Source organism: Haemaphysalis longicornis, unplaced genomic scaffold, assembly GCF_048455015.1.
Source record: "Haemaphysalis longicornis isolate Haplotype H1 unplaced genomic scaffold, Haemaphysalis longicornis Haplotype H1 scaffold_66, whole genome shotgun sequence".
NCBI lineage: Eukaryota > Metazoa > Arthropoda > Arachnida > Ixodida > Ixodidae > Haemaphysalis > Haemaphysalis longicornis.
The window spans coordinates 514,594-542,463 of NW_027526417.1; the positions used below are offsets into that span (position 1 = coordinate 514,594).

Consider the following 27,870-nt stretch of genomic DNA (forward strand, 5'->3'; position numbering starts at 1 on the left):
CTCGCCAGTCATCGCCGCTACCACGCCTCTGCCGCCGGCTTCATCGACGCATCAGCTCGAGGCTATTCGCCCCCTCAAGAAATGGAGAGCATTGGAGACATCGACCCGACAGAGATGTCCGATCCGAGATGGAGATGGTTCACCAAAATAACTGGCCTTCAAGGGCGTCGAGCAAGCGGCCACCACGCAGGAGCTAAACCGCCACCATGTCAAGGACTCCCCACCAAAGAAAGGCAAGTGCGAGCAAAAGCGCAAGTTATCTGCTTACAATTAAATTGCGACAAGCAATGTTGCACTATGTTGTGGGTGATAAACGTAGAAGAGACTCGCTCGTGCATTGGTAGGATCAACTTCATGCCCTGCACTATATATGTTACTTCATGGGATATTACGACTGCCTATTTAGAAAAAAAATTATTTTAAATTTGCGATAACAACAGAGCCTTGTCACTGACGAAGCCTAGCTGTTAATTTAGTTCCGATGTTTGAAGCTGAGCTTAGCTACTCTTGGGATATGACTCATTTGGTTAAACATAATCGCCAGAATCCTAGCAAACACGGATTTTATCAGGATTTTCTTGCTCAACGCAGATTGTTGAGTTCACGCACGATTTGGCTCTTGCAATAGATAAGCTTAAAGTTGTTGACTGTATATTCTTGGAATGCAAAAAAGCAAATGATGGTGTTCCATATCACCTTCTGCGTAGTACATTTCATCCTATGAACTGAATGAATCGGTTTTTGCATTGTTATTACTATTGGCCCTATAGCTTTGTTCAAAAGTACTGTGTAGTTTACCGGACTATAGCCAATGAACGTGATTCCGTATACCTGCAGCTTTATTCGAATTTAATAACATCCTGGTGTGCCGATTCAGAAAAGTTTTTGGATGTTAAACAGTGTGTTATGGCACCTTTACAAGAAAACCTTCATTCCAATTGAATACGTATACCGTAAATTATGCTGCTGTGACAACGGCCGAAGAATATAAATACCTAGGAGTTTATTTAGGGAGTGGTTAAAGGTTAAACAGGCAGGTTCACACCATAAAAGTTACGGCTGCATATGTTTTTGGCTTTCTGAGACAAAATTTCAGTGAACCTCCATCTAACTGAAAAGAACAACCGTATTTCACTCATGTGCGCTCAATGAGTACGCATGTGTTTTCGTGGATCCCTACACCAAAGAGCTGGTTGATACGCTCGAAAACATACAAAATGTGTCAGTGCGATTCGTATTAGGTAATTGGCACGCTCAACTTAGCATGAGAGAAAGTAAAAGTAAACTGAAATGGCAGGACGTGAAAGATCACAGACGAAACCACAGGTTGAACTTTTTTCGTAATATCTATCATTCGAAAACTGGAGTAGAAGGGGATAAGTATGTCCAAGCGCCATTCTACATATCGCAAAGTGGGACCACTAGCTTAAAGCAAATTATTAACTTTCCTTTAAAGGTGACGCCTTGCGCGATTCATTTTATTTTACATCAATACTGCAGTGTAATTATCTTCCACGTATGATTGCATTAACTGTTTATATTGACGATTTTCAGCGCGCTTTGTAGAATTATTTTGTTATTTTGTCTCATATTTAATGCTTAGTGTTATGTATCTCCCTTCTGTAATGCATGCAAAGGCAAGCAGGCATCAAATAATAAATAAATAAATAAATAAAACAATGAATAAATAAATGACTTAAAAAAATAAATAAATAAACAAAAAAATAAATAAATAAATTAATTAATTAATAAACTTCCAGAGGCGCAAGTTTGCCTCCGACGGGTTGGGAACCCTACGCATTCAACCTTGACCAATAAAATATTTATTGCCCTATTCGTTGCAGTACGCAAGGTTTCCTGTATGCATGCTACCATTGCTATGTTATTGGTTTGAAACAAATTATGTAACTCTAATTTTACGCCTTTCCTTGCGTGAACACAAAGGGATACAACTGCAGCCACCTGAAGCAGGGCGTCATTCGCAACGCGTCTAGAATTTTTTGAACGTAGTATGACATTAAAAGAAAATTAAGTTCTTTTGGACTATTAAGTGGTGTGGACGTATACTCATGAAAACAACATTAAAATAGATTTAAAATGAAAGTACCTGTTCGCTCCTTCTTAGGATCAGCTCTGCGCAAGATCATCAGAAAAGTTGATCGAGTAGAAAATGTCTTTGCAAGAAAAATGGGCAAAAACTGGACATACTTTTTTGTGAAGGAGTTATATTAAATGCTCCTGAGTGTTTTGTTGAGAGCCAAAACGCTTCGTAAAGGCATTCACGCCGGTTTTATACACATCAAAATTGGTCAAGCAACTGTTATAAAAATACTTTATGTAGTCATAGCATGAAAGTGTTCCGGAATATTGCCCTAAAAGAAATTGGCTAAAAGCGGCGCAATTTATCTCTCTGAAATTCAACCCACTAAAGTATGCGCCCCCCGCCCCCCCCCCCCCCTCCCTGCTCTTTCCCCGTTTATTACAGGTAAGCCGCCCCACAGAGGATATCAGGACCTGGACAATACATCTATTCAAGCTCTACAAAGAACTGAATATTTTCTGTGTTCGGCAGTAAATGAGGCACAGCAATTAAAAGAAGGACAATTTGTGAGCACTGTTTAATAAATGAATTTTGCTGTCAACTGAGGCTGGTAATTAAGCAAGGCTGCGCTGAAAGCTTGACGGCTGGTGGTTGCGCGCGAGCTCACTTTGATGTGGCTGCATTGGACCCAAAATGCTGGGTTTGTGCTGCTTCTGCACTGCGCGAATGAGTCATCTGCTTGCGCGACATGCAGTGACCGGCCTCAGTACAATTAACGTACTGTGGCCGAACTCCAATGCCCGTAGCACGGCCGTATTTCCGGTAGCTGTAGTCCAGCTGGAGTCCGACGACCGCATCTCGGCTGTCCTCCGGCGGCCGTACTTCGGCCGTACACGGGTGGCTTTGGAATGGCCGGAGCCCTACGGCTGGAATCTGGCCGCATGACCGTAGGCCGGGCGACTGGCCGACGGACACTGGCCGTTGGACAGCCATGGGAGTACGGCCGTATACGGCCAAAAGGCCCACATTTGGACATGGGCCGAACATGGCTGCCGGAAAACGGCCGGACAGAAAATCACCGGCCAAAGTACACCGGCCTGTTTTAGGCCGAACAGTCCTGTGCTGCGTGGGTTGGGGGACGAATTGAAAAGCATGCTTTCCGCACTGGGCGAACAGAGTAGAACCGTGGGCCTGAAAATTATTATGCAGAAAACTAAAGTAATGATCAATAACCTCGGGACAGCACAGCATTTTGAGATAGGTGGGGAAGCAGTGGAAGTGAAAAGCGAATACATCTACTTAGGCCAAGTTGTGACCCCAGATCCCAACCATGTGGCAGAGATAATTAGAAGGATGAGAATGGGGTGGGGTGCATATGGCAGACATTCTCAGATAATGAATAGCAGCCTACCATTGTCGCTGAAGAAGAAAGTGTATGACAGCTGCATCTTCCCGGCACTCACTTACGGGGCAGAAACTTGGAGGCTCACTAAGAAGGTTCAACTTAAATTGAAAACGACTCAGCGGGCAATGGAGCGCAAAATGATAGGTGTAACATTAAGGGACAAGAAGAGAGCGGAGTGGGTCAGGGAGCAAACTGGTGTTAAAGAAATATTAGTAGAAATTAAGAAGAAGAAATGGACATGGGCAGGGCATGTAGTGCGAAGGCAAGATAACCGCTGGTCATAACCACTCTGTTACCCTTAGGTAACAGAGTGGATCCCTAGAGAAGGCAAGCGGTGCAGGGGGAGGCAGAAAGTTGGATGGGCAGATGAGATCAAGAAGTTTGCTGGGATAAATTGGTCACAGTTGGCACAGGACCGAGATAATTGGAGAATAACGGGAGAGGCCTTTGCCCCGCAGGGGGCGTAGATAGGCTGGTGATGATGATGACGATGATGGTGTGTGTGGGTACGCGTGTTCCCTTGTGGGTGTGTGTTCGGATGTGTGCGTGCGTGCGCGCGTCTGCGCGCTCGTAGCTTGCGTGCGTGATTGTGTGCGTGTGCGCGCATGTGTGCGTGTCCACCTCGATGGGTGCATGTGTTCTTTCGTGCATGCGCACCTGCGCGCGTCCACGTTCCAGAGTGTGTGTGTGTGTGCGAGTGCGCGTGCGTGCGCATGGATGTGCGCGTGTGTGCGTGTGAGAGCGCGTGTGCTTGTGCGTGTACGTGTTTTGGTGCGTGTGTTTGCGTGTCCGTGTGGGTGTGATTGTGTGGGCTAGTGCCTGCTAGCGCACGTGCGCGTGTTTGCGCCCGCATGCGCGCGTGTGCGCGCGCGTGCACATTTGTGTTTGGATGAGTGCGTGAGTGTGTGATTGCCGTCACGAGTGCCTGCGTACGCACGCACGCGTGTGCGCGTGTGCTGATGTGCCGGCGTGTATATGTGTACGCGTGTGCGTCGTGTGCACACCTACACATATACACGCCCAAACATGTGCACACGCGCACACAACCGCGCGTGTGTGTGCGAGGGTGCGCCAGGGCGCGCGCCTGCGTTAGTGTTCGTGTGTGTGCGCGTGAGCGTGCACGCGTGCGCGCACTCATGCACACTCATGACACGCACATGCATGCGCATATGCCCGCCCACACGCGCGCTTGCACGCACACACACGCATACACGCACACAAACAAGTATGCACACACGTGTACCCGAACGCACGCACACGCGCACACAAGCACGCATTACACGTGTTCCCTAGATAGCATGCACACGCCCATGCACACTCGTAGACCCGCACACACACGTGCGGGCACACACGCTAGCGCAGGCGTGTGCGCACACGCACACACGGGGACACGCGTACATACAGCGCGCACACGAACGCGCACCAGCACCCAGACAGGCACACACAGACACGTATGCACACCCGCACATACACATACGCACACATGCGCAAACACAGACGCGCGCGAGTACACGCAGGCACTCGCGCACACGCACACACTCACGACCACAAGCATCTACACACACGTCTACGCACAGGTACAATCAGAACCGCACGCACGCACACGAGGACGCACGCAGCCACCGCTACTTGCACACACGCACATGCGTATGCACGCATACACACAATAACACACAAACGCCGGCGCATGCGCACTAGCACACACATGCACACGCACGCACACATGCGCGCACGCACGCGTGCAGATGCACACACGTGTGGACGCACACGCGTGCGCCCGCACGCAGGCACTCGTGTACGCAAACACACACACAGGCACGCACATACCACACGCGCAAACACGTAAACGTACACGCACACGTGCACACATGTACGCGGGCATGCGCGCATGCACGCAGGAACAAGCGCATTCAAGCACACACACAACACCCACGCAAACACGCGCACACACAAGCGCGCACGCACAACCGCATGACCTTGCGGGCGCACGCACGCACACAAAATTGCACGCACACTCGAACGAACATGCGCACGTGCGCGCGCACGTGCGTACACGCGCAAAACCACACAAGCGCACACGCGCACGCATGCGCACTTACACACCCGCACACGCTCGGGCGAACACACGCGCACGACGCACACACGTCCACGCGCACGCACACACCCGCCAAACCGCACCCACAAACGCGCACAAACACGCACAGACACAAGCACAAGCACACACAAGTGCACACGCGAGTGTGCAAGAAGCATCTCCTGCGTGCAAGCGCGTGTACCTGGTCAGATTTGTGCGCCTGTGCCCACACGTGTGTGTGCGTGTGCGTTAGCGTGTGCGCGTATGCACGTGTGGTGCTTGCATGGGCCCGTACTTTTGTCCGTGCGTGTGTGCGTGCGCGTGTGTGTGCTCGTGTACGCGCATGCACGCATGCATGCGTGTATGTGCGTGTGCGTGCGTCTGCGTGCGCGTGTGTGCGCACAAGTATGCGCTCGTGGTCGTGCGTGCTTGTGTTTGTGTGCGTGCGAGCGTGCGTGCGGGCACCGGCATGTGCGGGCGAGTGTTCATGCCCGTCTCTATGTGTGCGTGGGTGTTAGCGTGCGTTTGTGGGTTCGTGCATGTGCGTGTGAGCTTGCGTGCTCGCGCGCTTCCATACACGAGCGTGTGCGGGCACGTGCAAACAAACGCATACACACACGCGTACACACATGCACTCACAAGCGCACGCACACGCACACACACGCAGATGGACAGGCGTGCTCACGCACTGATGCACGCGCACACAGCACACGCCCAAACGCACTCACACAGTGCTCACATGAGCACAGGCACCAACGTCCGCCCACACACGGGCACACACACACACACAATCGCTTGCCCGCACACACAGACGCACACACACACGCGCACGCACAACTGGACGCACGCACACATGCGCTCACGGGCACCCAGACTCGCACGCAAACAAGCAAAGCCGCACACACGCAGACACACACGCACACACATGCACGCACACAGACACGCGCACGCACAAGCACGCAGGCACAGATGCACACACGTACACACACATGCACACGCACACGTGCGCAAGTACACACGTACCCACCTCACACACACAAACACACACGCACGCACCCGCGGCCACACACACGCCGCACACACGCAATTTCACACACATGCACATGCACGCATGTGAGCAAATGCACGCACGTGCATTGGCTCACAACACACCAACACACAAACACACCCGCGAGCTCCCTGAAGCACACACACGCACACACACGAAGCCACACACACGCGCGAACCAACACACGCGCACGCACACACGAACACGCACGCGGGCACGCGCGAACGCCAGCACGCGGGCACGCACACACACGTCCGCCCGCACACACACGCACGCACACACACGCACGCACACACAGACGTTCCAACTCACGCACACAAACACACCTGCGCGCGCATGCCCACATGCGCACACGCGCACACAGACGCGCCGTGCGCATGTAAGCGCACATGCACACGTGCATGTACCCACACATGCACCTGCACACACACGCTCGCACGCGTACACGCACGCACACGCACACAGGCACGGAGACACCAACGCGCACACGTGCACACACACCTGCATGCATACGCGCAGGCACTCGTACGCACGCACAAAGATCAAATGCAGAGCATTTCCGGGGGCGCACGACTTTAAGTAGTTTCCTTTACGTTAATGTTGTTGCACTTGTGGCAACTGGTGACGAGAGAGCGCTCATCAGCAGTAATTTGAATGAGTCCACGATATAAGGCGCGTTCGTAGCCTCCCATTCTGTGTCGGCTTTGTGGCGCAGTGGGTAGAGCACCATGTACATTGCGTTCCGCCCGCAGGGTCGAGGGATCGAAAGCAGGCGCCGGATAGTATTTTTTTATATAGTAAGGGGGAGGGGTGCGGACTACGACTACCGACGCCTACGGACGTCCACGCGGGTGACATCGTGAGTTACTAAAATGCTCTGCATTTAAAACGCGCGCACGCACAAGCACACGAACGCACGAGCAAGCAAGCATGCACACACGCGGACGCATCCACGCGTGACCTCATGGTCACGCGCACCCGACGCACGTGCGAACACAGACACACAAACACACTAACGCACGCGCACCCGACCACGCACACATACCCACACACGCACACACGCACACACAACCACGCACACGAGGACACAAGCTAACGCTCATGTGCATGCGCACGCACGCATGCAGACACAAGGGCACGCGCGAATCAAGCGCGCGCGCACACCGACACACGCGTTGCACAGTCACACGCACAGACACACACACGCTCGCACGCACGCAAACACACACATGCACACACGCAAACGCTCATGCACATGCGCCCGCACGCAAACACACGCATGCGCACGCATGCACACAGGCACACATAAACACACTCACACAGGCACACAAAACAGGCACACATAAGCACACATAAACACACGCGCGTGCACTCGTGCACCCGAGCAGACACACACACGCACTCAGGCACACACACAAACGTGCACGCACACGCGCGCACACACACGCAGGCACACAAACACAGAGGCACACACACACGCACACAGAAACGCACGCACACACACGCACACACGCACGCACTCATACACGCACACGCTGCACGCGGGACACACGCGCGCAACCACACACGCACATGCCCGGGCGTAAGCACGAACACACGTGTGCGCCCATGCACACACACGCACACGCAAACACACATGCACACGTGCACACACGAACACACACGCACGCATACACGCACACACGCGCGAACATGCCTACACGAGCACACCTGCGCACGCACGCGCCCGCGTGTGTGTACATGCACACATTCGCACACATGCACACATTCGCAAAACACAAAGATGCATACACATGCACAAACACACACGCACGCGCACACGCACCCAAGCGTACACATACACGCAAGCACACACGCAAACACAGGCGCACGTACACGTGCACGCACACACACGCGCACACACGCGCACGCGGACGGTCGCGAACGCGAGAATGTACTCACACACGCACATATCAACCGCCCGCACGCAAGCAACTCGCACACACAAACACACACTATCTCACAGAAGCACACACACACGCGGACGCGTGTGCGCACGCGCACGCGGACACACACGCGAATGCACGAACGCACTCACAAAAGCATGCGCACTCCAACGCACACGCACCATGTACAAACGTCCACGCACAATCGAACACACACACTCACGGACACATGTACACACACACGTACGCGCACACACGAAGGTACTCGCGCATGCATGCACACACACACACGCACACACGCGCACGCACGCGCACACGTACAGACGCATGCAAGCACGCACACACACACACACCCATCGTTGCGGCGGGAGTCGTCGCAAAAGGTACTCCCGAGGACCAGCGGTTCCGACAGCAGCGCGCGACGTGCCCAACACGTTTCACGTGAAACAAATGGGCCTGTCATCCGGAGCTCTCTATTCAGCGGGGTTTCGATAGCGCGTAGGGCCGTACACATTGCGTGGTCCGAGTGGGGCATAACTGCGGCGGAGAGCAGGAGTTACGGCGCATACTGGCTGGAAGCCCATGTTGGTAATTTCGTCGCGAACGACAGCTTGAATGTGCGAAATGGCTGTAACAGGGCTGGTGACGGCATGGGACAGAGTTTCGACAGGATCCGTCGCTTCAAGTTCTGGGCGTACTATCTGTTGGACGGTGTGCTCTAGGGCGTCGCGGTAAGAAGGCGCGGGCGAAAACGACTGAGGGGCTGGTGCGTCGCAAGAACTAGCAGCGGTGTTGGGCAGCCGTTGGAACTGCTGCGTGATGCGCCGGCTCATCGCATGCTCGAAGCGCCGGCATTCTTTCAGGATAGCATCGACTGTCGTACAGTCCTTGCATATCAACAAGCGAAAGGCGTCGTCAGCTATTCCTTTGAGCACATGCCCGACCTTCTCCTGCTCGTTCACGCTCGGATCGACCTTACGGCAGAGTGCCAGAACGTCGTGGAACGACGTACGGCTTGGTCGACGTTTGGGCACGTGAGACAAGTTCACTTTTTGCGCGTAGCTGGCGGGCGACATGGTTGCCAAACTTTTCCAAAAGCTTGGGTTTACAATCGTTACCGCAAGTTGGGCTAGTTGGTGCATGATATCGAAAAAACTTCAAAGCGCACAAATAGACGGGGACAAAGAGGAGGAACACACATACGCGCTTAACTCGCAAATGCCGGTTTTATTGAAAAACACAAATTTATACATGAACACAAAACAGAGTAAACAAACATTCAGCCGATTAGTGCTTGCTCCTTCCCGTGAAGAATAATGGATCCGGAGTGAAGAATAATGGATCCGGAATAATGGATCTAGTGACAAGTGCTTATGCACCTGTCACTATGTTCCTTGATAAAGTATGCCTCTACCAATTCTCTGACAGTTTGATCATTATGCCGATAGAGCGCCTCTGTGTCACCAAACAACGGGTGACACTTACACTTTTTGCAATGAGCAGGCAAATTGGCGCTTGTTGAATTTCTCACAGTTGACGCATGCTCATTCAAACGAATGTTTAAACAGCGTCCAGTTTGGCCCACATACACAGACTTGCATGACAACGGGATTCTGTAGACGACGCCGATCGCACAACGAACAAAAGACTGCGTGTGGGTGACGCCACACTCGTTGCTCTTTTTCTTAGGCCGGTCCTTGTTGTTAACAATGCGGCAGAGACTGCCCACTTTTGTTTTTGCCGAGAACAACACCCTTACGCCGTATCGGGACCCCACGTTCTTCAAACCGTGCCCCATTTTTTGGACGTACGGGACTACAGCAAATTTTCTTTCACGCCGGTCCTTCTCCTCCTCTGAACATTTGCACTTTATCTGGCGCACAAGGCCACCACACACTGCCGACAGTACAGACGGAGGGAAACCCGCCGCCTTAAGGCGAGTGATCTGCTCCGAGAAACTGTCTCCCAACAAATGCTCACACGACTTCTTAACAGCCGACCTGGCAATTCCTCTATTCACTATCTTTGAATGGTCAGAAGAGTAGTTCAGTAACGGCTTCTCCAAACACGGGTGGTAACGCCAACACGGGTGTCGATTTGAGAAGTCAAGTTTCAAATCCAGAAACTGTATGCACCCTTCAACTGCTTGCTCAAATTTGAAGGTTAGGCCCATCCCACACTTGTCTAACACATTAAAAATGTCGTGTAATTGAAACCTAGGTTCTTCACAGCGCACCAAAACCAAAAAGTCATCTATATATCTGTAGATACAGCACCCATCCTCCTGAAGGCATTCGTATTATGCAAACATCCACTCTCCCAAGGAAAATACGGCTCAGTACAGGGTCTACGCAAGAACCGATGCAAACGCCTGCCCTTTCGAGCACGTCTTGCCCTTCGAACATTGCGATCGCCGACCGCAAATACATGGTTAGTAACTCCATGAAGCCACCAACAGTTACACCACTCTCAGACTAAAATTTCTGCTCATCATTGTCTTTAACAATACAAGCCTTGACACAGCTCAGTAGAGCTTGCTGTGGGAGCGAATAATAGAGGTTTTCAACATCCACACTAAATGCCTTGCAACCATCTAACACACCACTCTGCAAGTCATCAACAATAGCTTCAGAATTTCGCAGCTCAAAAGGATCTTGTACATGCAGCTTGTGCAGCTACCTCTTTAGAAAGGCCGAGACCACAACCTGCCATGTTCCCCTTTCCGAAACAATGGCGCGCAGAGTTGGTCAGGCTTGCGCGTTTTTATCGTGAAGAACACGTCTAAGCTTAGTCTTTCAGACTTATGTACCGACTGAGATAAACGATCGAGATTCATTTCTTGTAGGAGGTTCTTTGCTCGTTCTTTAATCTTCTTCGGATCCAGCTTAACGTTTATGAAATTCTTGGCTACAGCAGCCGAAGCTTTCTCCGAAAACTGCCCTTCGGAAAGCAACACAAAAAAACCTTCCTTATCCGCTACCAATAATTTCACATCTTTTCTCAGCAACAGTGAGCAAATGAACCTTCCTTCTTGGCCGAGCATGCAAACTCCGGGTAATAACATCAGCGCACTCGGCCACGCATCGAGGGCGCTCGGTATCATCAACAGGTCTAGAAACACGTCGTGCATGCGCTACCTTTTCCACGGCACTCAGGGTAGGCTCCACACAAAACTTTCGCCCAAGCTTGAGGACCTCACAAACCTTCTCGGGGATTCCGACGCCAAAAAGGTTCTGTACTTTGCTCCCAGTATGTCCTCTCGTGTAGAATTTGGGTAGATGGGGCCTTTGTAGGTTCCAAAGTGACTCCCTAGCGGACGAGCTGATGCGGAGCCACACCTCGTAATCGCGTCGGCCACGTCTATCCAGGCCGCAGTGAACCCTGAGGATGTCCTTGAAGAACCGGGCCTGGTTCCACATCTCTTCACGCATGAGGCGGCACAGTCTTCTCGAGTGGGCAGCCGAGGGTAGCATCCATCCACACATGAGCAGTACTTCATCAGGGCAAGTGTCATGACGCAAATGCAACGAAGCCACTCGCGCACGACATTCGCAAAAGGCAATCCTTGCCGCCAAAATGGCTGGGTCTTGAAGATTAAGGTTTAAACGACGAACAGAAGCCCGTGTACTAGAAGTGAACTGAAGCAATACCGCAAGTTGGGCTAGTTGGTGCATGATATCGAAAAAACTTCAAAGCGCAAAAATAGACGGGGACAAAGAAGAGGGACACACACAGGCGCTTACCGCGCAACTGCCGTTTTTTTTTGAAAAACACAAATTTATACATGAACACAAAACAGATTAAACAAACATTGAGCCTACAAAGGCTACTAAAAAGGCCCCGTCTACCCAAATGCCACACGGGCGGACATACTGGGAGCAAAGTACAGAACCTGTTTGGCGTCGGAATCCCCGAGAAGGTTTGTGAGGTCCTCAAGCTTGGGCGAAAGTTTTGTGTGGAGCCTACCCTGAGTGCCGTGGAAAAGGTAGCGCATGCACGACGTGTTTCTAGACCTGTTGATGATACCGAGCGCCCTCGATGCGTGGCCGAGTGCGCTGATGTTATTACCCGGAGTTTGCATGCTCGGCCAAGAAGGAAGGTTCATTTGCTCACTGTTGCTGAGAAAAGATGTGAAATTATTGGTAGCGGATAAGGAAGGTTTTTTTGTGTTGCTTTCCGAAGGGCAGTTTTCGGAGAAAGCTTCGGCTGCTGTAGCCAAGAATTTCATAAACGTTAAGCTGGATCCGAAGAAGATTAAAGAACGAGCAAAGAACCTCCTACAAGAAATGAATCTCGATCGTTTATCTCAGTCGGTACATAAGTCTGAAAGACTAAGCTTAGACGTGTTCTTCACGATAAAAACGCGCAAGCCTGACCAACTCTGCGCGCCATTGTTTCGGAAAGGGGAACATGGCAGGTTGTGGTCTCGGCCTTTCTAAAGAGGTAGCTGCACAAGCTGCATGTACAAGATCCTTTTGAGCTGCGAAATTCTGAAGCTATTGTTGATGACTTGCAGAGTGGTGTGTTAGATGGTTGCAAGGCATTTAGTGTGGATGTTGAAAACCTCTATTATTCGCTCCCACAGCAAGCTCTACTGAGCTGTGTCAAGGCTTGTATTGTTAAAGACAATGATGAGCAGAAATTTTAGTCTGAGAGTGGTGTAACTGTTGGTGGCTTCATGGAGTTACTAACCATGTATTTGCGGTCGGCGATCGCAATGTTCGAAGGGCAAGACGTGCTCGAAAGGGCAGGCGTTTGCATCGGTTCTTGCGTAGACCCTGTACTGAGCCGTATTTTCCTTGGGAGAGTGGATGTTTGCATAATACGAATGCCTTCAGGAGGATGGGTGCTGTATCTACAGATATATAGATGACTTTTTGGTTTTGGTGCGCTGTGAAGAACCTAGGTTTCAATTACACGACATTTTTAATGTGTTAGACAAGTGTGGGATGGGCCTAACCTTCAAATTTGAGCAAGCAGTTGAAGGGTGCATACAGTTTCTGGATTTGAAACTTGACTTCTCAAATCGACACCCGTGTTGGCGTTACCACCCGTGTTTGGAGAAGCCGTTACTGAACTACTCTTCTGACCATTCAAAGATAGTGAATAGAGGAATTGCCAGGTCGGCTGTTAAGAAGTCGTGTGAGCATTTGTTGGGAGACAGTTTCTCGGAGCAGATCACTCGCCTTAAGGCGGCGGGTTTCCCTCCGTCTGTACTGTCGGCAGTGTGTGGTGGCCTTGTGCGCCAGATAAAGTGCAAATGTTCAGAGGAGGAGAAGGACCGGCGTGAAAGAAAATTTGCTGTAGTCCCGTACGTCCAAAAAATGGGGCACGGTTTGAAGAACGTGGGGTCCCGATACGGCGTAAGGGTGTTGTTCTCGGCAAAAACAAAAGTGGGCAGTCTCTGCCGCATTGTTAACAACAAGGACCGGCCTAAGAAAAAGAGCAACGAGTGTGGCGTCACCCACACGCAGTCTTTTGTTCGTTGTGCGATCGGCGTCGTCTACAGAATCCCGTTGTCATGCAAGTCTGTGTATGTGGGCCAAACTGGACGCTGTTTAAACATTCGTTTGAATGAGCATGCGTCAACTGTGAGAAATTCAACAAGCGCCAATTTGCCTGCTCATTGCAAAAAGTGTAAGTGTCACCCGTTGTTTGGTGACACAGAGGCGCTCTATCGGCATAATGATCAAACTGTCAGAGAATTGGTAGAGGCATACTTTATCAAGGAACATAGTGACAGGTGCATAAGCACTTGTCACTAGATCCATTATTCCGGATCCATTATTCTTCACTCCGGATCCATTATTCTTCACGGGAAGGAGCAAGCACTAATCGGCTGAATGTTTGTTTACTCTGTTTTGTGTTCATGTATAAATTTGTGTTTTTCAATAAAACCGGCATTTGCGAGTTAAGCGCGTGTGTGTGTCCCTCCTCTTTGTTCCCGTCTATTTGTGCGCTTTAAAACTTTTTCGATATTTTACAATCGTCCCAGCTGATGAGCGTGGATTCATTCGTCCATACCAAGTGAGGGCCGTACCTCTGAAGCAGCCAGGGAGGTTTGGGAGCATGAAAGTGGGGTCCCAACAGGGGTGGGAGCTCATCCGCTCGCAGTGCTAGATCCAATCTTCGACGTCGACGTTGTCATTGCCGATGAAGAAACCAGGCTCGCGGGGTTGAGTAACGACGACCAGTGGAGTTGCCGACTCGCTGGGCGGAGCCATGGTGGCAGGGTGAATATGACGCCCGCTGCAGAGTCACTTGATGAAGGGTCACGAAGCCTCGGGGATTTCAGCGCCAAGACGAGAGGTAAGGGATGTCGGGCAACCTCTACCGAGATGTTGCGGAGAGGACTACGTGAAAATGAAGGTGTATTTCACACACGCATGCACAGGGAAGCGAGCACCGCGTTAGACCTAGCACGATTCTCTTCTTCTCAGCTGAGCCATAGCACATGTCCACAATGCTTGGGGCTATGTACTGACATTTCGTTCTTTGGTTACTGACACACTAACAATATGCGTGTGCGTGTTTGGGAGCGCGCATGCGCGCGTACGTGTGGGCGCGCGTGTGCTTGTGCGCGTGCGTGTTTGGTTGTGTGTGTGCGGGAGCGTGTATGTGTGCGTGTGCTTGCGGGGCTTCGTTCACGTGTGCTTGCGCGTGTGCGCGCTTGCGTCGTGTGTGTGTGGGTGTGCGTGCGTGTGTGCGTGCATGCGTGTGTACGTGTGTGCGTGCGTGGGCGTGTGTTCGTGTGTGTGTGTTCGTGTGTGTGTGTGTGCATGCATGCGCGAGTACCTTCGGGTGTGCGCGTACGTGTGTGTGTGCATGTGTCCGTGAGTGTGTGTGTTCGGGTGTGCGTGGGCGTTTGTACACGGAGCGTGTGTTTTGGCGCACGCATGCTTTTGTGAGTGCGTTTGTGCATTCGCGTGTGTGTCCGCGTGCGCGTGTGCACATTTGCGCGCGAGTGTGTGTGTGTTCGTGTGTACACTTGTGCGCGTGTCTGTGTGTGTGCCTTTGTGTGTGTTCGGGTATGCCCGTGCGTGTACGCATGTTCGTGCGCGTGTGCGTGCGCGCGTGTACGGGTGTGCCTGTGTGGGTGTGCGCGCGCGTGAGTGTGTGTGTCCGTGCGTGTCTGTGCGCGTGTGTGTGCACGTGTGGGGGCGTGTGTGTATGCATTTTTGTGTGTTCGGGTGTGCGAATGTGTGCATGTACACACACGCGGGCGTGTGCGTGTGCAGGTGTGCTCATGTAGGCATGTTCGCGCGTGTGTGCGTGCGTGTGTGTCCGAGTGTGCACGTGTGCCTGCGTGTGCCTGTCTGCGCGCGCACGTGTGTGTTTGTGTGCGTGTGAGTATGCGTGCACGTTTGTGTGTGTGTGCTCGGGTGCACGAGTGCCTGCGTGTGCACGCGCGTGTGTGTGCGCGTAGGCGCAGGTGAGAGTGTGTGTACGTGTGTGTGCATGCGTGTGTTTGCGTGCGGGCGCGTGTGAATGAGCGTTTGCGTGGGTGCATGTGTGTTTCCGCGCGTGCGAGCGTGTGTGTGTGTGCGTGCGTGTCTGTGCAACGCGTGTGTCGGTGTGCGCCCGCGCTTGATTCGTGCGTTCCCGTGTGTCTGCATGCGTGCGTGCGCGTGCACATGAGCGTTTGCTTGTGTCCGCGTGTGCGTGGGTGTGTGTGCGTGTGTGCGTGTGTGGGTATGTGTGCGTGGACGGGTGCGCGTGCGTTAGTGTTTGTGTGCCTGTGTTCGCACGTGGGTCGTGTGCGCGTGACCATGAGGTCACGCGTGGATGCTTCCGCGTGTGTGCATGCTTGCGTGATCGTGCGTGCGTGTTCTAGTGTGTGTGCGCGTTTTAAATGCGGAGCATTTCTTAGGCTCGCGATGTCACTCGTCGATGTTGTCGGCGCCGTTCACACGCTCACTGCGCATGCGCGTCGCATCGAGGCGCAGGTGCGCGTATCTCCCCCGTACCCTCCTTGCTCTCAACAACAGGTGCGGCGGTGCGGGAGGAGCGCGTGTACCCCATGCGTTCCGTCGCTCTCAACAACAGCTGCGGCGGTGCGGGGGGAGAGCGTCTGTGCGCGCATGCGTCGTAGCTACCCGTGCGCTGCGTCGCGCTCAACAGTAACGGAGGCATGGCGTGTACACGTGATAACGGCGTGGTGAGTGCGTGAAATGTTCGCGCGCTTGTGTACGGAAGTGTGCGCATGCACGTCTCTCCCTCGTACCCCTCTCCGTCGAAAGCGGGTGGTGTGTATATAAGCGGCAGAGCGCACATTCTGAATTCAGTCAAGGGCGTCTTTGCTTGGCTTTGGCTTGGCTTGACGCTTTGCTTGACGGCACCAAAGAATAAAGACAAACTTTAACTTTACACTCCTTGTTTCGCTTCTCCTTCATTCAATAAATAAGAATAATAAAGACGAAATAACAATTAAGCATTCCCAAACCATACCCAATTACGCAACATTCACGCGATACCCCACCACTCTGCGACGCATTTACTCGAGTTCCCCCCGTGGGAAGATGCAGGCGGGTTTTTTTGTGCGTGCGTGCGTGCGCGTGTGCCTGCGCGTATGCATGCAGGTGTGTGTGCACGTGTGTGCGTCAGTGTCTCCGTGATTGTGTGCGTGTGCCTGCGTGTATGCGTGCGTGCGTGCGTGTGGGGGTGCATGTTCGGGTACATGCACGTGTGCGTGTGCGCGTACAAGCGCACGGCACGTGTGTGTGTGTGCGTGTGCGCATGTGCGGATGCACGCGCGGTGTGTTTGTGTGCGTGAGTTGCCGCGTAGGTGAGTATGCGTGCGTGTGTGTATGTGCGTGTGTGTGCGGGCACGCGCGTGGGTGCGTGCACTCAAACATACACATACACACGCCTGCACCCACACACACCTGCACGTGCGCATATGTTCACCCGCAGATACACACGAACACACCCACACACACGCGCACACACACACATACAGTAACACAAACGCTAATACCTACGCACACTCGCAAACACAGGCGCGCCCGCATGCAGGCGCGCCCCCACGCACACGCACATTCACGCCACCACACACATCCACACGGGCAGCAACACATGCACGCACACATCGCCACACGCGCGCTATGTGAAAACGTATGCACGCAATATTCAGGCGGCCCTGAACACACACACGAGCACATGCACTCACGTACACATGAACACACGCACACACGTGGACGCACACCCACAGACTCGCGCGCACACACGCACCCACCCGCCCCTACACACCCGAACACGTACACGCGTGAGCACTAGCACGGGCACGCACACATGCTCGATTGCACACGCACACACACGCACATACGTATACACACACGCGCACAAACGCAGACACACGCACACACGCACCAACATACGCAAACACACGCACGCGCACACGCATCACACGCACGCTCGCGCACACGCATGCAAGCCACCGCGCACACACACACGCGCACACGCATCACACGCACACAACGCACGCACCCACACCCACACACGGAACACGCACACACGCCCAGAGACACACACACGCGCGTATGTGAGCACATGCACGCACGCACGCACCCACACACGAGCACATACGCACGTGGGCACGCGCGAACGCCACAACGCCGGCAAGAACGGCCGGCAAGCACACACAAACACGCGCGCGCACCGGCACATGCGTACACGCACACACACACGCACCTGCGCACGCAGCCACTCGTGACGGAAGTGCACACACACGCACACACAAAAACGTGCACGCACACACGCACGCTCGCACGTGTGAACGCACGCACGCAAACCCACGTGCCGTGCGCAAGGCCGAGCACACGCAACCTGGCATGTACGCACACACACGTATGTGCATGCACGAAAAAATCCCCGCACACGCGCACACACTCATTCAGACACACATACTAAGACCCCCAAACGACACACGCGCACATGCACGCACACACACACGCGGACGCACACGCACGCATACATGCATGCGCACACTCGCACACACGCAGGCACCCGAAAGCACACCTACATGCACGCACGCGCGCACGCACGCACGCAACCTCGATCTCGCACGAGCACGCGCATACTCGCACACGCCCAAACAGACATTCACGCAGGTAAATGCACACAGACACACGCACGAACACACACACACACAGACGCACGCAAACAAGCGCTCTCACGTGCACCCACAAACGCACGCAAACACACGTACAAGCATACGTGCACGAACGCAAACATGCGCGAGAGCACACGTACAAGCATACGTGCATGAACGCACACACGCACGCACACATGAACACACACCAGCACACGCACGCACACATGCACACGCGTGTCAGCACGTACACATGAATGCACACACAAGGGCACACATGCGCACATACAAACACTTCCATGTGCACTCACGCTCGCCCTCACGCACACACACACGCGCGCGCTCACACGTAAACACATGCACACGCACACATGCACACGCGCACGCACACGTGCGTGCACGCACCATGCAAGCGAACAAACACAAACATGCACACACACGCGCAGGCGAACACGCACACAAACGCACTCACAAATGCGAACGCGTAGACCCGCGTGCACGTATACTACACAGACGTTCACGTGCACCCACGCGCACACGCTACAGCACGCATGTACACAAACACACGCACAAGCAAACGCACACACGTGCGTGTGCTTTCGCTTTGCGTGGAAGTGTGGGTGACCATGTGTGCATGTGAGTGCGTCCACGCATGTATGCGGGTGCGTGTGCACGCACGCGTACGTGCGCTTGTCGTGCGGCCGTGTTTTCCACGCGGTTTTGCGTGAGCGAGTGCCCACGCGCGTGCACACACACGCTCAGACACACGCACACGCGCGTGTACATACACAAAACATGCACACACACAAACGCACACACACGCGAGCACACACGCAAGTGCATGCATACGTGCACGTACACGCGGGCAGACGCACGCACGTACGTACGCACGTACATAAGCACACGCACACACACAAACGCGCGCATGAAGGCGCGCACACACACGCGCCCGAATGAAGGCACTCGCGCTCGCAAACACTGGCGCGCGCCCACACACTCTAGCAAGCACACGCGCACGGAAGCACGCGTGCACACGCACACGCAAACACGCGTGGAAGCACACACAAACGCGCGTGAGCACACACAAACGCACACGCGCACACACGCCCTCGCGCACGCACACGCACACACACACTCACACAGACACCTGTGCACACACACACGCACAGAAGAAGACAACATGAGCAAACAAACGCACAAACGTGCGCTCGTTTGCTTGCGTGTGTATGTGCTTGCGTGTGTTTGTGCGTCCATGCGCGTGTGCGTGTGTGCAAATTTGCGTGCGTGTGGGTGCCCGTGTTTGTGCGTGCTCGTGTGTGTGCGCTTGGGCGTGCACCTGTGTGCATGAGTGCGCGTGTGCGCGTGTGCGCGTGTTTGTGCGTGCACGCAAGATTGTGGGCGTGTGTTTGTGCGGGTGTGTGCAGGGCGTGTGTCTTTGCGGGTTCGTGTAGGGCTGTGCTTATCGTTTCCCGTACGCAAAAATTTAGCGTTTACCGTACGCAAAGGCAACAAACGCTGTACTAAAACTCCCTAATTTTGACCACCTGGGGATTTTTAACGTGCGCGGAAATCTCGTACCCACGGGCGTTTTTGCTTTTCGCCTCCATCAGAAGAGCGGCCGGCGCGGCCCAGAATCGAACCCGTGACCTCGTGCGCAACATCGCTGTAAACAGATAATTCGAGCGCTCGAATAACACAAAGGCCGGGAACGGGAGAAACAATAGAGTTTTAGCAGTCCGTCCGTTCCTGCGCGTACGTAGCTAGCGTGTTTACCGGGACCCGTCTGGCCAGTTGGGCATTCGTCATGGTAGGGGGATTAGTTCCGCCGGCCTGCCTTCGCCATGTCCGCGCCTCCTCGCCCTTCTTCCTCGCCTTTGCGCGCGCGCAGGCGCAGACCGGTCGCGTTCAACCGGGTAACAACGTAACGAACGGAACGGACGAACTGCTAAAACTCTATTTTTTTAGCAAGTTCTTAAGAAATCTGATGGCGATAGAGCCGTAATTTTCGGATTAGGTAATTTGTGACCCCCTTCGAAATACTGGATGTGCATGGTGAGTACACTCCGAAAGTACTTCAGATTTAGAAAAACGGGTTAAAAATTGTTTCACGGCCCCTTTAAACTTCTATCAGAGAAATAAATCCAAGCACAAAATTTTCTCTCGGTGCTCCGGTTTCTGCGTCTTGAAAGTTTCCATTTGAATAACAAATTGAAGCAGTCGCTAGTTTTTTTCAACATGTTCAATTAATGAGAAGTCCGCGGGCAAAGCAACTGTCGAAAGCAACGTCGAAAGCAACTGTCCGTGAAAACCGGCGTCAACTGCCGCGTTGAAACCTGCCTTTACGATGATAGAAACGGTTGTAGCGACACTACTTCGAGGTTGCATCAACGTAGTGGCTCAAATAGCGAACCAATTCCGAGTGACACACGTTCTTTAAGAACATCATCGAAACAGTGTCACTTAAGATGGTAGATATTCAAGGGCTGTTCAGACGGTTTCTTTTCAATGTAGAGGCAGCAGTGCTTAATTTCAATAGGCACGCCCAGTTTCAAACGTCGTTTGTCCATCATCTTATCACGCACAGGGTCATGCTACAGTGTTTTGAATGACTCGCAGACGAATAGTCGCAAGAAAAGCACTATCCCTTAAATGCGAAAAGAGTCAATTCCTGATTTGTGTACTTCAGATTCATGAAATGCGGACCTATTTCAAATAAAAAAGTTTTGTCAAAATGTGGGCAATGCTCTAATGTTCATGACAGTTTACGCCAAGAATGCGAAAACTGCACTCTATATAATATTAACGTTTGTTATGCTAATCTCTGGAACTTCTTCAATTTATCACTTTTTCTTGTCCTACTGCAAGGAAATCTACAATTGTACCCATTCTTGGCGATTTCGGTTGCTTGACGAAGACTTCTTATCGCCCTTCGTGCAGCGCGCCATTTTCCAGTGCGGTTAAGATGGAAAATGAAAGAAGTGGCGTATCATTAAGAAGGCTTAAGCATCTCATCGCTGTGCCTCGACAACTTGAAGGGGCGCTGAAGCAAACACAATTCCTGCGGGCGGCCGTTTTCTCCGCTGCCGTGTATTGGTTGTGGCAGGCAGGTTTTTCATGGGGCCACACGTTCCAAAAGCACCCCAAGAGTGTAGTTTCACTGTTAAAGCGCGCATTATTTCAAAGCTCTACATTTGTCTAGATACCAGAGAGCGGATACTAATTCGAAGTAGTTCTACGCAGCGGTCGTATGTTGTCACCCAAGACTGACATGACAGGGTTGCGCCCGGCCCAGCAACCTAAAAAACATCTTCATCGGGTCATGCGGTGTGTTGAATCCTCCAATATGCAACTGCGCAACTTGTTCACGCATTCCTACTTTTCGTATTGTCGGAGAACAACATTAAACATTTTATTGAGTGATTTAATATAGGAGAAGTAGTTTTCAAAGCGTCCTTTCTTAAAAACGCGGCTGCTCCAGGTTTGATACTGCAAAACGTTTAGAGAGTTTCATGCGTGTGCTTTGGTAATACTTGGGTATAATAGGGAAGAAAAATGTGTTCCAGAAGATTTGAATGGCTGCAATTTAAAATCCATTGAAGTAAAACAGGAAACGCTCGTCCCGGGAGTTTTTTTTTTCTGCAAGCGGTGGCTTTTCATAGAAACACAAACGTCTAAACAAACGGGCTGAAATGGTCCAAATTGACTAGCTTTGTGCTTTTGTTTTTACATCCTAATTACATTCAATGAGTTACGGCTTACCTTAAAAGGCTTCCCGAAGATCTTTTTAGGGAACTTTGTCTGCACGAATGTGAAGTTAATGCCTTGAAGCAAGTCAACGTAGGGTCCCTCGAAAACGCAAGGATGGCAATGCACCATGATTTGTTGCGGCCGGTGGTTGATGTACATTGACCGGTAGTACACCACGTCCATCAAGTTCAGCACTGGCTGATTCCATCTGGGCAGGAGGGCAGGCAACAGCGCTAATATCTTCAAGGAAGGTTGGGCAGGGGCCTTTTTTTTGGAAGGGGGTGGGGGATTTCCAGAAAAGTGCTTTCGCAAAAAAAAGAGGTGTAGCCACTCGGAAAGCACTGTTATTCATTAATTTTTTTTTAGCACCCAAGCGCATTGCGGCATTACAAGATGGGGGGGGGGGTGCACAAAAAAGGGACTCACAAGAAGTAATTAGCAACGAGCAAGAAAGGAAATCAGAAAAAAAGGCATATTTGCGTTTTAAATAGCCTAAGACATGCCACGTGATAATACTGCATTAGTACGATAATGAAAACTGTACACAAGCAGGAATCGAACGTGCAATTAACAAAAAAGCAATAAAAACTCATATAAAAAATACGCGCCCAGAGTGGGGACCGAACCCACGCCTTTCGATTACATGTCGAAGGCATTCGACATGTAATCGAAAGGCGTGGGTTCCGTCCCCACTCTGGCTCTGGGCGCGTGTTTTTCTTTCTTTCTTTCTTCTGTATATTAAAAAAATGTTTACTTAATTAACCGTAGTGAAAAAGAAAAGAGCCTAACCACACCCCTATGCCTCCTTTGGCATTGTAGACTGCCGACCTATCTTTCTGTATTTCCTCAACGAGCCCCTCATTTCCTTACTATATATATATATATATATATATATATATATATATATATATATATATATATATATATATATATATATATATATATATATATAGTATAAGTAAAGAGTCGGATACACAGCAAGAACAATAACAAACAATGTTTACTTACGTAGCGGCAATGGGACTTGCCTTCATCAGAGTAAAGTTACAGTAATCATGTAACTTTACTCTGATGAAGGCAAGTCCCATTGCCGCTACGTAAGTAAACATTGTTTGTTATTGTTCTTGCTGTGTATCCGACTCTTTACTTATACTATTTCTGCGCGCTTTGTGAGTTTATCTTTCTCTAGATTTATATATATATATATATATATATATATATATATATATATTGTAGTGAAGAATATTAGCTATGCTCCGCAAAAGCATCGGAGGCGTCATTACCCACAATGGGTCATGTTGACCAGTACGAGCAGCGTCATCATCAGCAAACAGACTGTCGGAAATCCTCATCGCCATCGCCTAGAACGACGGGGTTCTCTCGGACTGCTTCGCTCGGCTCGTGTCTGCTTCCCTTGTGAAACACCAGCAATTTCTGGGCAACTCAAGCACCGCGATCGAAATGTGCGTAACCGAACTAGCGTTCATCGGCAAGGGAGGCAGATCGCGGGGTAGAAGGCAGAAGACGTCGACGTCGCTTCTTCTCGCCAACATCTACAGCAATCCAAGGCACAGCGGACAGAAGTTCAAGACCCTCTTCAACAAAGTCAAAGACGCCACGACCAAAGCGAAGCGAGAAATGGCCAAGATGGGAGACGCCGCGGCGATAGTCTGCGGGGACTTCAATGCGCAGCACCTCGAGCTAGGATACACGGTAACCACAGCAAAAGGGGAAGACCTGTTAGAAGACGCCGCCGAAGCGGGTTTCACGCTACTAACGAACCCAGCACAGCCATCAAGAATAGGGACGTCCACTGCCCGGGATACGAACCCGGATCTTGCCTTCGCGTTGCTACCCAGCGGTGGTACCGCGAGGTGGAGAAACACCGGGATCAACCTGGGCAGCGATCACTTTATAATCGAAATAGAGATCCCGCTGGCCCACACGAACGGGGACCAGAGCAGGGACAATTTAAAGAGGCACAGACTCGTAAACTGGGACGAGTTCAGAAAGTCCGAGCTGGGCGAAATAGCCGACATAGACGAATGGTCCGCGAGGTTAAAAGAAGCCACGAACAACGCCACGAAAGAGGTGGAAGCTACCGGAGACATCGAAACGATGGACTCGAGGCTCGCACACCTCCTCGACGCCAGACGATCGCTTCAGCGGCGATGGCGAAGACAACGACACAACAGAAAGCTTCGTAAGAAGATAGCCGAGCTGGGCCGCGAGATCGAGCGGTACAGCAAGCAACTCTGCGCCCAACAGTGGTTCGCCCTATGTAACCAGGTCGACGGACAACTACACCGCAGCGGCCCCTGGAAGATCCTCAGACAACTGATGGACGAAACCAAGAGCCACGAGTTCCAACACACCCGAATGGCGCAAATCCTCCACACCACGGCGCGCCAGATGGGGGAAGAAGAGATGCACAAACGTCTCAACGACCGTTACCTACCAGAGACCAGCAGGGAAGACCACCGAGACTACGAGGGGCGGCCCAACTCCCACTTGGACAGAGATATCGAAGAGTGGGAGGTGAGGCTCGCAACGCAGAACCTCAACTGCCGTTCGGCCGCAGGGCCGGACAAGATCTCCAACAAGACGCTCCGCAACCTGAACGACTCGGTGATTGCGGCGCTAACAAAGTACTACAACGAGTGCTGGAGGAGCGGCACTCTACCGAAAGCGTGGAGAACGTCGAAGACGATCCTGCTACCCAAACCTAACAAGCCACCGGGAATAGAGGGCCTGCGCCCCATCTCGCTCACGTCCTGCGTGGGCAAGGTGCTGGAGCACGTACTCAACACCCGGTGGAACGACTACCTGGAGCGACACGGCATCTACCCGGACTCCATGCTCGGGTTCCGGGCACGCCTGGCGACCCAGGACGCCATGTTGCTGATCCAGAGGGAGATCCTCGACCCTCCGGGCGGGCTGCCCGGGAAGGACAACCGGGCAATCCTGGGCTCGGACCTGCAGGGTGCCTTCGACAACGTGAGGCACTCGGCGATCCTGGAGCAGGTCTCCCGCCTGGGCCTGGGGGCGAGGTCCTACAACTACGTTCGAGCCTTCCTGTCGGACCGCACGGCCCGGCTGGAAGTGGGAGGCAAGAAGCTGGAGGAGCGGAAGCTGGGCAGTGTCGGGACCCCGCAGGGTTCGGTCATCTCGCCACTTCTCTTCAACATCGTCATGATCGAGGTGGCGAGGCGCCTGGAGACGCTGAACCCGGGGGTCCGACACTGCCTATACGCCGACGACGTCACCATCTGGGTCACGGGCGGCAGCAACGGGGAGATCGAGTCGAATCTCCAAGCCGCGGTGGACGCCGTGGAGTCCGCGCTCTCGAGCACGGGCCTGCGGTGCTCGCCGCAAAAATCGCAGCTTCTCATCCTGCCGCCCCCGGGGAGCCACCGGAAGGCGGCAAGCCAGGAGGCCGCAAGGAGCATCGTGGTGCGGACGAGCGACGGTGCACCGATCCCGCACGTGCCCGGGCTGAGGATCCTGGGGATGTTCGTGGACGGGGTCCAGACGAACACCACGGCTCTGAAGAACATCGTGACAAAGATCGGGATCGCCACCCGCCTCGTGAAGCGGGTGTCGACAAGACACCGAGGCATGAACGAGAGGGGGCTCCTGAGTTTGCTGCAGGCCTTCGTCGTTAGCCAAGCAACATATGCGGGAGCCTTCCACCGCTGGACCAAGGCGGAAGAAGGCAAGATCGACGCCGCCATCAGAAAGGCCTACAAGAGTGCCCTGGGCCTACTACCCAGTACGAGAACGTCGGCCTTGCTGTCTCTGGGAGTACATAACACGCTCTCGGAGATCAGCGAGGCCCAACGAATATCGCAGCTGACCCGGCTGAACGGCACGACAACGGGCAGGAGAGTCCTCGACCGCGCGGGGCTCAAGCCACCGGGAGATCGAGCAAGCAGCGACGGGGTGCTAGAAGAGCAAGTCCCCCTGAGCGACGAGGCGGCGAGGGGCATCATTGTGTTCCCGCTGCCCAAGAACATGGACCCGGAGAGGGACCTGGACCGACGCAGGGCGAGGGCGGCAGCTCTGGCCAGGCAGTACCAACACGACGGGGGCGCTGCGTACGTGGACGTAGCCAAGTACCCTGGAAGGAGAGACACCTACGCGGTCGCAGTCGTCCAGGCATCTACGGGGGATCTACTCAACGCAGGCACCGTGCGGGCCAGTACGCCCGGCCAGGCAGAGGAGGCGGCGATAGGCCTGGCGATGGGGGTACCGGGCACCCGCACGGTGCTAAGTGACTCAAAGACGGCGGTAAAGAATTTCGCCAGGAGCACGGTCTGGCGGGATGCCGAGCGGCTTGTGGGGCTCGCCAGGGCCTCGCGGGCTGCAGGGAGCACCCCCGCTAGCCCGACTACCGTTATCAAGTGGTTCCCCGCACACATGGGGGAGCTGCCGAGCGTCGACAACCGCAACGAGGAGGCGGACGCGGCGGCCCGTGAACTCGTCAGATGCCGGGACGCCAGCACCAGCCTCTCCGCGGATGCAGGCGAAACCAACGCCGAGGAAGACCTCGAGCCCCTGACGGACTACGGAGAGATCCTAAAGCGATTCAGGGGCGAGAGGAGGGAGTACCCGGCCCCGCACCACGAACTATCCCGTGCGGAGTCGGTGATGCTTCGTGAGATGCAAGTGGAATATGTGCTAACCCCGGCGTTGGCGCGCCACATCTGCCCCGAGGTGTTCGCAGACCCAGTGTGTAGCGTCTGTGAAAGGGAACTAGCGACACTCGGCCACATCATGAAGTGCGGCGGTGAAGTGCGCGATGGGGACGGGCAGTCCCTGGATGCCACGTACCCCGAGCAAGTGGAACGCTGGTTGCGCTCCATAGACTCATCATCACAGAGATGGGCGATCCAGCGGCTCGAGGAGGCCCTGGCTAGGCAGAAGAGAAAGGGGACCAAGGACCCGGTTACCGGGTGCCGTGGGACCCCAGTACCGGACGCCCTGCCAGGAGCACACCCCGAGATCTAGGCCCAGTGCCCTAGGACTTTTAATAGACTAGGGCATTAGAAGGGAAGCCCCGAGCCCCGCGCGGCCGGTTGGCAACCCCACGCAGGATCTGTAAATAAAGTCTGTTCTCTCTCTCTCTGCTTCCCTGGTCCGCGATTCCTGACCTCTCGCCTTCAGAAAGATCTTCGGCAATAAATCACCTTTCAAGTGGTGGAGGAGCCGGGGTCACGCCTTAATCCTGGAACTCCGGAGCCGGAAGTTACCCTCGGCCATGAACAACCAACCGAACCAGAGTGCTACGCCCTCATCGCCGACGGTGATGTGCTACGGTGCTATGCAGCGAAACCTCCATTCTTCAACGGAACCGATAATAACGACGCCGAGGATTGGCTGTCCGTGAATGAACGCGTAAGCACTCATAACCGATGGGACGACGCCATGAAACTGAATGACGTCGGCTTCTCTCTGAAGGGCGCCGCCGAGTTATGGTATGGGAACAACAAGCGCGACTGCCGGGCCTGGTCTGAGTTCAAGGTAAAGTTCCTTGCGGC

The 27,870-nt window shown here is 53.2% G+C and overlaps 1 protein-coding gene across 1 annotated transcript in view; it reads right to left on the reverse strand.

The window, feature by feature from the left end:
- The window catches only part of LOC144144191 (uncharacterized), a 57,352-nt gene extending 34,839 nt beyond the window's left edge, over window positions 1–22,513 (reverse strand). Inside the window, exon 1 of the mRNA XM_077675555.1 lies at window positions 22,343–22,513. Coding sequence (XP_077531681.1) covers window positions 22,343–22,513 — 171 coding nt within the window. The remainder of the gene's footprint in view (window positions 1–22,342) is intronic.
- Between the last annotated feature and the right edge of the window lie 5,357 nt (window positions 22,514–27,870).